Source organism: Cotesia glomerata, linkage group LG2, assembly GCF_020080835.1.
Source record: "Cotesia glomerata isolate CgM1 linkage group LG2, MPM_Cglom_v2.3, whole genome shotgun sequence".
Lineage (NCBI taxonomy): Eukaryota > Metazoa > Arthropoda > Insecta > Hymenoptera > Braconidae > Cotesia > Cotesia glomerata.
The window spans coordinates 29,384,669-29,397,766 of NC_058159.1; the positions used below are offsets into that span (position 1 = coordinate 29,384,669).

Sequence of the window (13,098 nt, forward strand, 5' to 3'; positions counted from 1 at the left end):
TTGATATAAATGATAAATTATGATTTTATAATTACTTTGTTATTAATGAACTAAATAATTAATGTTTATGCAAATGAAGTATTGTCGTAAAATATTAACGTTAATTAATAAATAATATTAATGTAGCATGTTTGTGTATTAATGTTAATATTAAAATAAAAAACAGTCAAGCTAAAAGCTTTATAAAAGATAAAAATTACTTTTAGTCCAAGCTCTAATTCTTTGAGCGAGCGACGAAGCTCTTGGCATAAAATATTCATTCTTTCGCACTCTTGAAAAGCAACTATTATAAAGGGCGTACGATCTTCCATTTTACTCATTAAGTCCGCTATATTAAATTCCTCGGGCAATTTATCAAGAATATCTTCGATAATACCGGTTAATTTTTCTTCACGAGACGAGCCAGATCCAAGAGATTCGCCGGCGTCTTTTGGCTGCATCTCTAGTACTACTTTAAAAAGATTTTCGGCTGTAGTTGTCAAGAAACCTAAATAAAAATTTGTATAATTAATTTATGTTTCTTTTTAAGACAATATTCTAAAAAAAAATTAATTTGAATCAAGACAAAAATTTCTTGAATCAAGTAAAATTTACTTTAATAAAAAAAATTTAGTAAATATTTACAAGTTTTATTAGCATTTAAAAAAATTTTTATTTCTATTTTGCTTATTTTTACGGCGCATTTATGAAAAAAAATGTATTGGAAGGAAAAAATAAAGATTTTTATAGCATTTTTGCCTTTAAAAATTGAAAAAAATATTGGCTTTCATGTTTTTGGATAAAATTTATATTTTATCATTTTTTGAAATCTCTGATATATTTTTAAAATAGGTAAAAGCCCCAATAGATAATCATGTACCAGTATATGATCACTCCATGTATTTGTATACCTATATTTGTGAATATAGATATACAAATACATGGAGTGATCATATACTGGTACGTGATCATCTATTGAGGGCTTTTACCATAAAAGAAAAAACGAACAATTAAAATTAAAAAAATTATAAAAAAAAAAATTAACTTGAATCAAAAGAAAAATACTTGAACCAAGAAAATAATTTTAAAGATTTTCATTATCTTTAATTAAGCAAAAATTTGTTGAATTTCGTAAAATTTACTCTATTAAAAAAAAATTTGGTAATTTTGGGCCATAATTAGGTGAAAAATTAACATTTTCTTTATTCTGCTTATTTTTACGGCGTATTTATAATAAAAAATGTCGTAAAAGGAAAAAATAAAGATTTTGACAGCCTTTTTGCCTTTAAAAGTTGGAAAAAAATATTGGCTTTCATGTTTTCAGATAAAATTTCTATTTTATCTTTTTTTGATAAATTTTTTTTTATGCAATATAATCATAAATTATAAGAATATTATTGTAAATTATTTTTGTATTTAATTGTTCTAGCGTTGTGAAAATTTAAATAAAAATTTCCATCAAACTGTGAAATGTTATTTTATTAAAAAAAATAATTGATCAATTTGTTAAAAAATAAATTTCTATGTCCAAACATGGGGCAAAATGGGTTTGACCCCACTTGTAAATAATTACCAAAAATTTTTCAGTTTAATAATTTTTTAACTCAAATCAAGACGGTAAAATTATTCAAAATTGCACGCCTCATAAGCGAAGCGTTCAGGTTGTGCTCTACTCTTGACATTTCAAAAAAAGCAGTTTTCTCGATATTGAAATTGATTTTTTGTCAATTATATCGCACTTACAGGTTAATATGAGTACACTTATATCAAGTCAAATAATTTGTCAGACACATGAAATATATTTCAATAACAATTTTTTTGTTTAACATAGTAAATAATAACATTAAACATAATCTTTTCTGGACGTCCGTGTATGAATGGGTGTATGTGTTATTTGTAAAAAACTAATATTTGATTGTGGATTTTTTTGTATATCTATCTATACATTTTATTATAGTATTTTTTTTTCTCATCTTAGAGTTATGGGGCCACTAAACCATAGCAGAGTTTTCTGTTTTTTATTACTTTGCTTTTTATATTTTATTTTAATCAATTTTATTGTGAAAAAAAAAATGAGATTATGAGGCGTGCACTTTTGGAATTTCCAAACTTTTTTATTTATTTTCTTAATTTTTTTTTTCTGAGTATCAATAAAAAAAATAAACAATATAAATAATTAATTTACCAATTTCAGCATTTGGATGTAATCCATAAAGCGTGGGGCTTTCAGGGGGTAAATAATTATCAATATACAGATGATAATGACTGTAATCACTGTTTCCCGGTGCGAGGAATCCAGGCGCTAAATTCAAGTCACCGTCAATCAGATCCGGCTGCAAGTATTCCAATAAATATGTCCGACATAATCGACGATCCCAATCATCGGTGATATGCCCGCCGTACATTATTTCTCCCACTAAATAACGTAAATCTTCCCAGGGTACTTTCGCGTTATTTTCCAGGTAATTTGTCAGCACAGATACGCTTATCGTCAAATCACCGACGTTAAACGGATAAATCTGTAATTTAATCAAGCTCAACAAATTAATCCAGAATTATTTAAAAGATAAGTTACTGACAGAAACTCAGCACTCTATAAATTATTAACAAACAGTAATTAGTCATATAATTAGCTCCAACAGAAAATTCCAATTAAATTATGTTTCAATAATTTATCATCATTGATTAGCAGCGAGTGCTTCAATAATTAAGCGGTTAATGAGATTAAAGTATTATTTCGTTGATAATTAAATTGATTTAGTCAGTTGATTAATGCAATGCAATGCAGTGATACAATGATTATGATTAGATTGGTAGAAATAAAAATAAATAAAAGTTATAAAAAATAAAATTGTATACTAACTCGATTCCATCCTTGAGCTCCGAATTTCCTCCTTTCAGCAACCACAGCGTGGAAGTAACAAAGTGCAAATAGGATTCCTTTGAATTCAGATTCTTTGGTGCAAGAATCGAGAGTTTCTTGATTAAAATTATCGAGCGATTTATGGATATTCGCATGCATTCCTGTAGGTGGTTCGTTTGTTATTTTTATCGCAGACTCTAAAATTCCCTGGGATGAAAAATTTTTTTATAAAAATTCATCGATTATCAATAGAATTTATTATACTTAATTCTTAATTAATTTTATTTCACAGTTCCTGGAATTTGTGATACGAGAAGCTAATTTATAATTAAAGATAAACTTACTTGAGGAATTATTGATTCATGCGGATCAATACTGGGTTCTGCGCTCATAAAAAGACGGTAATTTTCATGAGAATTACCAGATAATTGCTCCATTTTCTTTTCTAAATTCGGCAGCCAGCTTTTCACCAGATGAATATTTTGCAAGATAACCCAGTGCCCGTTTGTGGCGGCTGTTTCCATTTTCTCTTCCGCTATCAACTCTTGGCCTTGACCCAGTGACACATTGTGGAAATTATTGTTGTCAAATGTAAAGCCCAATTTTTTTCCTAATTTTTCTACGTCCTTGAAATTTTTTTAAAAGTTAAATTTTAATAATTACTAATTGTAAGTATAAATAAAATGTTTATGAAAAATTCATATTATTTTATTATAATTATTATAAAATAAAAATTATTATAATAATCTATATTATTAAGAGAATAAGAAAAATTTTGTGGCCAGGATATTCATAAGATAAAATCGGTTTTTTTAGTGAAATTTAGTGTCATTGCAAAGGTCTTGACTTAAATTTGTGCCTTTTCAAGGTTTTATTTCATTTTCACCGATAGTCAATTTATTATGATAAGTATTTAGGCTGCATTCAAAAATGCTTTATCTCTAGACACATAATTAAGAAATGACCTTGTATCTCGTGAACTATTGACATTTTTAAAGATATAAGCTCATCCCGATGTTGCACTCATCAAGACCTTTCATTTGAGTACCCACATTAATTTTTCATATATTTCATATATTTATATATATTATATATGTGTATATATGAAAAATATATCAAAAATGCATGAGGGTACTCAAATGAAAGCTCTTGATGAGTGCAACATCGGGATGAGCTTATATCTTTGAAATATATATTATATAATTAATAAATGATCTTGTATCTTGTGAACTATTGAAATTTTCAAAGATATAAGCTCATCCCGATGTTGCACTCATCAAGACCTTTCATTTGAGTACCCACATCAATTTTTCATATATTTCATATATTTTATATATTTATATATATGAATATATGAAAAATATGTCTAAAATGCTTGTGGGTACTCAAATGAAAGCTCTTGATGAGTATAACATTGGAATGAGCTTTTACTTTGAAATATATATTATATATATATTACATAATTAAGAAATGACCTTGTATCTGGCGAACAATTGACATTTTTAACGATATAAGCTCACCCCGATATTAAACTCATCGAGATCTTTCATTTGAGTACCCACATCAATTTTTCATATATTTATATATATAATATATATGTATATATGAAAAATATATTAAAATGCATGTGGGTACTCAAATGAAAGTTCTTGATGAGTGTATCATCGGGATGAGCTTATATATTTAACAACGTCAATATTTAAGAAAGTACAGTGCAATTTAACGAAAGTCATTATTTAATAAAACAAAATTTTCATTTTTTTTATTTCACATAGTGACTGCAAAGTTGCTAGTTGTTATAATTTTTATTTTATAATATGAATTTTTCATAACTTTAAAATTTTTCCGGGATTCAAATAAAATCTACTTTAAGTGGATCAACTCCCGGTGAAAGAATAAAAAATACTGGCGTAATAGAACTCATTTCTTCAAATGATTTTTCAAATGCCGGTGAGCGGGTCTCTGTAAAACGTTCTCCCAATTTTTCTTCCACAAAACATCTAATTAACAAATTTTTAGTTAAAAAAAAAAAAATTCTAACTTTAATTTTAATTTTGCTTAATAATATTTATAAACCTTATTGCATAAGTCATACGATCAATCCTCAAGCATCGCATAATACATAGCCTCTGAAGCGCGGATTTACTTTTCCATTCTTGTGGGAATTTTTCTTTCTCCGGTGTTTCAGATTCAACAAACTTTTTCCATCTTTTAGCCGCTCCCTCGATATCACGATCAAGATTCCTGAATTCTGGCATACTGCTAGAACTGCTCAGAAACTTAATCCCACCCCATCCGGAATTGCTTAAAAAGTCCACGGGACTTACGATGTCTGTATCGTGAGGGTACCGGAGAAGAAAATCCAGCTCTGATTGTGATATTTCATTTTTGTTCAACAGTATCTAAAAAAAAAAAAATAAAAAAAAATTTCTATTAATAATAAATTATTCTCCAGTTTAAAAAAAAAAAAAAAAAGAAAAATTAATATAAGAAATACTTGAATGATCATCTGGAGTAAAAATACGAGCTTGTCACACTCGAACAATCCGCGACTGGTATAAACAAAAACGAGATAAGTGATACTGTCAATAAGAAGCTGAACGCGTTGCTTCAAGTTGTTGGAGTTCTCGGCAAACTTAATGGCGTTATTAAAAACAACGCTGAATGCCTTGAGCGAGAACTGATAAAGCATGTTTATTTTATACAAATCATTTAGAATGAAATATAAAAGACTGGCTCGGGAAGCAGCTGGACGATATGATTCACGTGCTTCATCTATTTTCCTCGCTGTTATTTTGGCCTCTGTAGCTTTTATTTCAATATCGTCGGACATTTTTTTAGTAGTCTCTAAATTAATAACCAGCATTACATCACTTAGTATATTTGGCCCAGCTGTTGATAATCTCTGCAGTAAATCATCTTCCAATTTTTTTAATGTTATTTTGTAGCTGTTTTGCTGCTTTGTTAACTCGGCTTTAGTGTTTTCTAGGTCCGGGCGCTCTACTTTCACAACGTCTCCTAATAATTGTTCCTCCAGCCCATCCTTGGTCACTGTGAAATTAATCAGCGTTGTTTGGGCTTGTATCTCCGGTTTGTAGTGAGGATTCGAGAGCTTTGTTTGCAAAATCAAACGGAATTCCGGGTTATAATCTATTTCTTTGTCTCCAACTTTTATTGCTCTGAAAATTTATAATTTAATTTATTTTAATTATTTGAATAAAAAATCTTATAGTTCAAAATTAATTAGAACTAGCAACGTTGCAGTCACTATGTGACTGCCGTGACTTGTGAACTTTTAATAAATACAATTTTGCTTGATTAAATAATTACTTTTGTTAAATTGCACTGTACTTTCTTAACTATTGACGTTTTTAAAGATATAAGCTCATCCCGATGTTATACTTATCAAGACCTTTCATTTGAGTACCCACATGCATTTTGATATATTTTTCATATATATAATATACATAAATATATGAGAAATTGATGTGGGTACTCAAATGAAAGGTCTTCATAAGTGTAATGTTGGGGTGAGCTTATATTTTGAAAAATGTCAATAGTTCACAAGATACAATATCATTTCTTAGTTATTGACATTTTTAAAGATATAAGCTCATCCCGATGTTATACTCATCAAGACCTTTCATTTGAGTACCCACATGCATTTTTGATGTATTTTTCATATATACATATATATAAATACATAAAATATATGAAAAATTGATGTGGGTACTCAAATGAAAGATCTCGACGAGTGTAACATCGGGATGAGCTAATATTTTTAAAAATGTCTATAGTTTATAAGATACATGGTCGTTTCTTAATTATATATCTAGAGATAGAGCATTTTCGAATGCAGCCTAAATACTCATCATAATAAGATGACTACTGGTGAGGATGATATGAAACCATGGAAAGGCACAACTCTAAGTCAAGCCTTTTCTAACGATACCAAATTTAACCATAAAAACCCATTTTATCATATAAATACACTGGTCACAAAATTTTGCTTATTTTCTTAATAATATATATTATTAAAAAAAAATTAAATACTCCGTAATTAAAAAAAAATCCTTTTTTTTTAATTAAAATTTTTTCAAAAATTACAAAAAATTTGAATTCATTTTTTTTTTAATTCTTTGAACTTTGCTATTTTTTTGAATAAAAAATCTTGTAATTAAAAATTAATTGTTATTAAAAAAAAATTAAAAGTCTTACCTGCCCTTTTTAATTAAATTCCGACTCAAAATCGGATCTAGTACAGCATCAACTGTCTCAGAAATATTTTCCAGTAAAACTATTTCACCACTAACAATCGCCAACTCGATTCGCTCCAGATAATTTTTCTGATCGAGGCGCAGAACGATGATGTTATCCTTGTACATGGCTTTTATCCATTTGATCGCCTGCAATTGCGGGTCGATAATCAGCGGCCAGCGTGAAGAGTTCAGCAGAATAGTTGCGTTTTCGGTAGACATTTTATCCGATGGCAAACCTAATCAGAACAGGGTAATATGATCGTATAATGAAGTAGTGGAATGATAAATTAAATTTAACAGAGAGAATTTTCAATAATTACCATCATTATTCCATTGCGCAACCTGGGCATCGTCTGCTAGTAACGTTATTACGTTCAATTCGCTGTTACGCGGTATCCGAGGCTCCAATTTCTCCAGGAACGGCAACCAGTACACGTTTATTAAATCGTGTCTGTACTGTCTTGTGAAGCATCCTACGTAAGATATAAATGCCGTCGCTAGTAACATGTCACCTGGTACTGTTTCGCATGATGATTTCAGGCTAAAAAATTTATTTTATTTATTACTAGCAAACTTGCAATCACTTTGTGACTGCCGTAACTTGTGAACTATAAATGAATAAAATTTTACTTTATTAAATAATATATTTCATTAAATTGCACTGTACTTTCTTAAATATTGACGTTTTTAAAGATATAAGCTCATCTCGATGTTACACTCATCAAGAGCTTTCATTTGAGTCCCCACATGCATTTTTATATATTTTTTATATATACATATATATAATATATAAAATATATGAAAAATTGATGTGGGTACTCAAATGAAAGGTCTTGATAAGTGTAACATCGAGATGAGCTTATATTTTAAAAAATGTCAACAGTTCTCAAGATGCAAGGTCGTTTATTAATTATGTTAAATTGCACTGTACTTTCTTAAATATTGATATTTTTTAAAATATAAGCTCATCCCGATGTTACATTCATCAAGAGCTTTCATTTGAGTACCCACATGCATTTTTGATATATTTTTCATATATTCATATATATAATATATATAAAATATATGAAAAATTGATGTGGGTATTTAAATGAAAGGTCTCGATGAGTGTAACATCGGGATGAGTTTATATCTTTAAAAATGTCAATAGTTCACGAGATACAAGGTCATTTCTTAATTATTCATTTAGAGATAGAGCATTTTCGAATGCAGCCTAAATACTTATCATAATAAATTTACTATTGGAGAGACTGATATAAAACCTTGAAAAGGCACAAATTCAAGTCAAGACTTTTGCAATGAGACTAAATTTTCTAAAAAACTGATTTTATTAAATGACTATCTTGGAGACAAAATTTTTCTTATTCTCATAATAATATTGATTAATATCAAAAGTGCGAGTAAAAAAATTTTTATTTAAATTTGATGATTTTTTACTTGAAAAATTAATATTTTTTTTTTCTAAAATCCAAAAGAGCGTACATTGAATAAATTTTATTTCACATATTTTCAGTAAATTTTTATATTCCTAACATTTCTGAATAATTGGAGCAAAAAAAATTTCCTACGCTCTTTTGATATCTCATTAAAAGAAAATTTCACTCCAATAATTTTGCAAATAAATTCCGACCTACATCTTAAAATTTTTTATCAATATCTTTTTTTATCAGTCGTATTAATTGAATTTATATTCAAAGTTACTGGATTGCTCTTACAAAGAATCCCAGATCTCTATATCAACAATTTTTTATATAAAATTAATAAATATTTTTTTTTCAATAAAAAATATTAATTAAAAGTAAGCTTTAATACCAACATGTCAATAGTTTTAGCCCAGCGTATTTTTTCAGAAGCGAGTCCATTAACTAATCTGTTTGCTAAATCAATAGTCAGCGCTGTTGTGTCAGCTTCATCTTGACATTTCTGTTTTTCCGTGAGCGCTACGCTCATTTTAGCGCCGAGTTCATCCAACTCTTTTTGCAACTCCTAAAAAGATAAAAAAAAAAAAAAAAAAAAAAAAAAAAAATGATAATTTGTAAATAATAAGTAAAGAGATAAAAAGTACTCACAGTTAAACGCTGACGTAAATAGACCAATTTTTCCAAGGAAGCCTTTAACTCAGCATTAGCTTGAGCAAGTGCAGCTCTCAGAGGCTTAACATTGAGATTAATGTAATGAAAGACCATAATATTTTTGACCCAACTGCACAAGCCCGCAGCGGCTTGGGACTTTGAGTAAATAATGTCGGGATCAAATTCTTAAATTTGAATTAATATAAATAGAGTTGTAAGTCGATTTTAGTTAGAAAGCTGACTGAGGGTTCAAAAAATTTTAACAAAGCTTCTGGATTCACCTTTGTCATTTATATAAGTTTGTACGGCTTTAACAACCTCCGGTTGAATATTCTCCTTGTCGTAGGTACGGAGCGCATGGAGGAAAGCATCAGCTCCACCCATCATTGCTTTGCAGGCCTTCCAGCTTCGATCCTTTGGGATTTTCCCCTTTGGGGAAAAGAGTACTAAAACCGCTTGGGCAACAATTGCTACGGCTTCTGGTGGCGTAACCAACGACTTTAGCTCAGTCAGATTGTTCTAATAGTTAATTAAATATTTCAAGTCAATATTGATATTAATATTAATTTTACAATATTATTATTTCTAAAGACTAGTCATAGTATTTTTATTTTTTTTTTTTTTACAATTGTAAATTGACTATATTTACAATTGTTATTGGATATCTAGTCTAGTGCACAATTTTCTCTAATTATTTATAATTTTTTGTTAGCCTGTATTCCCTCCAGGCCTAAACAATTTTCCATTCTTATTTAAATTTGTCATGGACGGAAGGTCAAGGAAAATTAACATCATACTATATTCAGAGTTGAGTTTGTCATTAAGAGGTAACTGTATGGTAATTCTGGACAGTGTCTCGGATATCTTAAGGGAAGAGCAGTTGGCGCGATACCAAAAGATCCAGATTCGAGTCCTGGTCTGAACCGTCCGAATTATTTTTTCAGTTAAATTTATCTCTAATGACAAATTTAAATAAGAATGGAAAATTGTTTAGGCCTGGAGGGAATACAGGCTAACAAAAAATTATAAATAATTAGAGAAAATTGTCCACTAGACTAGAAAGCCAATGACAATTGTAAATATAGTCAATTTACAACTGTAAAAAAAATGTATATAAAAATTAATATTAATATTATTTTTAGTAGATTTCATAGAAATCTAACTATTGCATTAGTTCTCATGACGGAACTTTTCAAAAGTTTTGATATATTTTGAGTCAGTTCGTCAAATTAATTTAGAAAATACATACGGAAGAAAGAAAAATAGAAAAATTACATTATGTAATGTAACGTGGCGCTCCGTATAAGAAACTGGAAAAATTACAGTTTCAGATTGTAATTATTACAGATTTTGTAAGAATTAAATGGTAGAATGTAATATTTACATTGAAAGCTCTGAAAATTAACATTCAAAGTTTAAATTTAGGAAAATGTTATTTCGAACTGTAATCTTTCTAGTTTTAAATACGACGGGACAATTATTACTATTTACACTGAGAAAAAAAATACTTTTACTCAATTAACAATTTCTTGGTTCAAGAAACTCGCTGACGATCAAATATTCTATTATTATTAATTATTAATTTCTGAAGAGAAGAACATCAATATTTTATCTTTGGATAATAGATAAACAAAAGAATAGCTTTATTGAAATTAAGTAAAAATTATTTCAATCAATTTAACAATTTCTTGAGCTAAGAATATATTCTTGTATCAAGACAATTTTCTTAATAAAAGTATTTTTTTTTCTCAGTGTAGAATGTAATTTTTCGATTTTTCTTTTTTCCGTCCATATACACTGAAAAAAAAAAATTAACTTAATGCAAGAGAAAAATTCTTGAACCAAGAATATAATTTTGAAGAGGGTAATTGTCTTGAATCAAGACTAAAAATTCTTGAATCAAGTAAAATTTCCTTAAATCAGGAATTTTTCTACTCAAATCAAAAATATTGTTCTTCAAAATTATATACTTGATTCAAGAAAATTTTTTTTTTCTGTGTGGCTAAAAAGTTGTCACGACAATGGTGTCTACAATTCGCAACGGATCTTTACGAAATTTAGTATATTTATTCTACTGATAAATATAAATGTCCAGTTCAAATATGAGCTTAATTGGTCATGTAGTTTTCAAATTACAGGATTTTAAAATTTTCAAAATATTAAAAATACACTTTTTCACAGTTTATTTATCGAATAATTTTTAAATGCAACATTGTATTGAATTACTGTAGAATTTACCTGAAAGCTCTTTAGATAAGCTTTATTTTTCATATTTTGCTGTTTATGTCAAATGAAAATTACATTTAAATCCGCTATTTTTCTATCAAATTTAAGCTTATTATTTTTATTGAAGAATGAAATCTACTTTCCTTTCGGCTGCGAGTAGCTTTTTTTGTTACTAACATTTTTATCCATGGTTCATAATAAAAAATTCAAAAAATTCTTATTTTTTTAATTATTTTGACTTACCAAAAGTTATATATTTTTCTATTTTAATTATTTAAATTGTCAATTTGTAATTAAGGTAATTTATTATTGTATTTTAATTAGTTTTAATTTGATCTATTAATTAAATTATTAAAAATTGATTATGTTTATTTATATAATTGATTTTATAATAATTGTTACTGTCCTTTTGAATTATTTTTTTTTAGATTGTAATAATTTAAAAAAGAAAAAATTTATTGCCAGGAAGACGAAAAAGTATCTAAAAAATAAATGATTTATAAAAATTCTCAAGCGACTTTTGTCTGAAGAAAAGAATGACCTTAATAGAAATATCTCCAAGGGTACTTGAAAGAAAGTAGCTTTCTGAAACAATAGCCGAAGGAAATGATACGTTGAAATATAAAAAGAATAAGACAACGTTTAAGTAAGACCGATTTAACTAGGATTTAATTCAATTGTTTCTAAGCGGTATTAATTTAAATAAAACTCGACAATCGCATCCGTAAGTTAAATAATGAATTAAAAAAAAAAAAAAATTAAAGAATGAAAATAAAAATAAGGGTAAATGAAAAGGAAAGCAGATGATTTTTTTAATAAAGATGATGAAGAGGCGAGACTGAAAAATGAATAAAGTACAATTAAGAATACCTTGTTCAAAGTATCTAAAGCAGCTTCTGCTTGTCTTACAGCCGGTTCAGCTTTAGCCAAATCCTCATCGCAACTTTTTTGTCTCAGTGACACTCGCTCCTTAATCTCAGCTACTTTGGCCTCCTCCTCAGAAACTTATAGAGACAATAGTATAGAACAATCAGTTCATTGTACCCTCATATTCCGGAATAGTTTCAATGACAAGTAAAGAGACTGGTGCAGACTTGTAGCAATACCAGTAGAGAAGTAGAACCAGAAGTAGTAGTAGTAATAGTAATACCACTGGTACTATTACTATAACCTACACCAGTGACTTTAGAGTATAGTAGTTACCTATCGCTTTCTCCACTTCCGCTTTAGTATTCTCTTCTCGTACCTCTGCCAAGATTTTGTCAGCTATCTCGTTCTTCTTATTTAACTCAACTTCCTGAACAGCCAGAACCTCTTTCAGCTCGTCTACCTACAAACGTACTTAGCTCACTTTTACTTATTCGTTAAATTAAAACCATTTATTCTTATCATTTCTCTACTTATCTATATACATTTTCCATACCTGTCCAGCGCAGGAATTCAATTTTATAATTCCGTTCTCGAGTTTTGTAATTTGCGATTTAAAACTATTTATTTTGTCGATCAATAATTTTGAATAGAGCGATATTTGCTCGAGAAATGACTTTGGTGTTGTGTAATTATGTCTCTTCTCATTTTCCAGATAGATTTTTGACACCTCGTTGACGCTCGTGTGGACAAAAGACATGAATTTTGATACTGGCTCCTTGAATTCTTCTGGTAGTTCCGTTAATTGCTGCAATTTTAATTATTTATCAGC

The 13,098-nt window shown here is 28.5% G+C and overlaps 1 protein-coding gene across 1 annotated transcript in view; it reads right to left on the reverse strand.

Annotated features, from left to right (window-relative positions):
* LOC123259100 (dynein beta chain, ciliary-like) overlaps positions 1 to 13,098 on the reverse strand; it is a 44,381-nt gene that overhangs the window by 2,707 nt on the left and 28,576 nt on the right. Inside the window, exons 42-56 of the mRNA XM_044719367.1 lie at positions 12,823 to 13,074; positions 12,603 to 12,729; positions 12,270 to 12,403; positions 9,455 to 9,692; positions 9,171 to 9,358; positions 8,918 to 9,087; positions 7,422 to 7,642; positions 7,061 to 7,337; positions 5,340 to 6,021; positions 4,919 to 5,244; positions 4,710 to 4,842; positions 3,187 to 3,468; positions 2,843 to 3,049; positions 2,165 to 2,498; positions 201 to 487 (exon numbers count right to left, since the gene is read on the reverse strand). Of these exons, the coding sequence (XP_044575302.1) occupies positions 201 to 487; positions 2,165 to 2,498; positions 2,843 to 3,049; positions 3,187 to 3,468; positions 4,710 to 4,842; positions 4,919 to 5,244; positions 5,340 to 6,021; positions 7,061 to 7,337; positions 7,422 to 7,642; positions 8,918 to 9,087; positions 9,171 to 9,358; positions 9,455 to 9,692; positions 12,270 to 12,403; positions 12,603 to 12,729; positions 12,823 to 13,074 (3,858 nt within the window). The remainder of the gene's footprint in view (positions 1 to 200; positions 488 to 2,164; positions 2,499 to 2,842; positions 3,050 to 3,186; positions 3,469 to 4,709; positions 4,843 to 4,918; positions 5,245 to 5,339; positions 6,022 to 7,060; positions 7,338 to 7,421; positions 7,643 to 8,917; positions 9,088 to 9,170; positions 9,359 to 9,454; positions 9,693 to 12,269; positions 12,404 to 12,602; positions 12,730 to 12,822; positions 13,075 to 13,098) is intronic.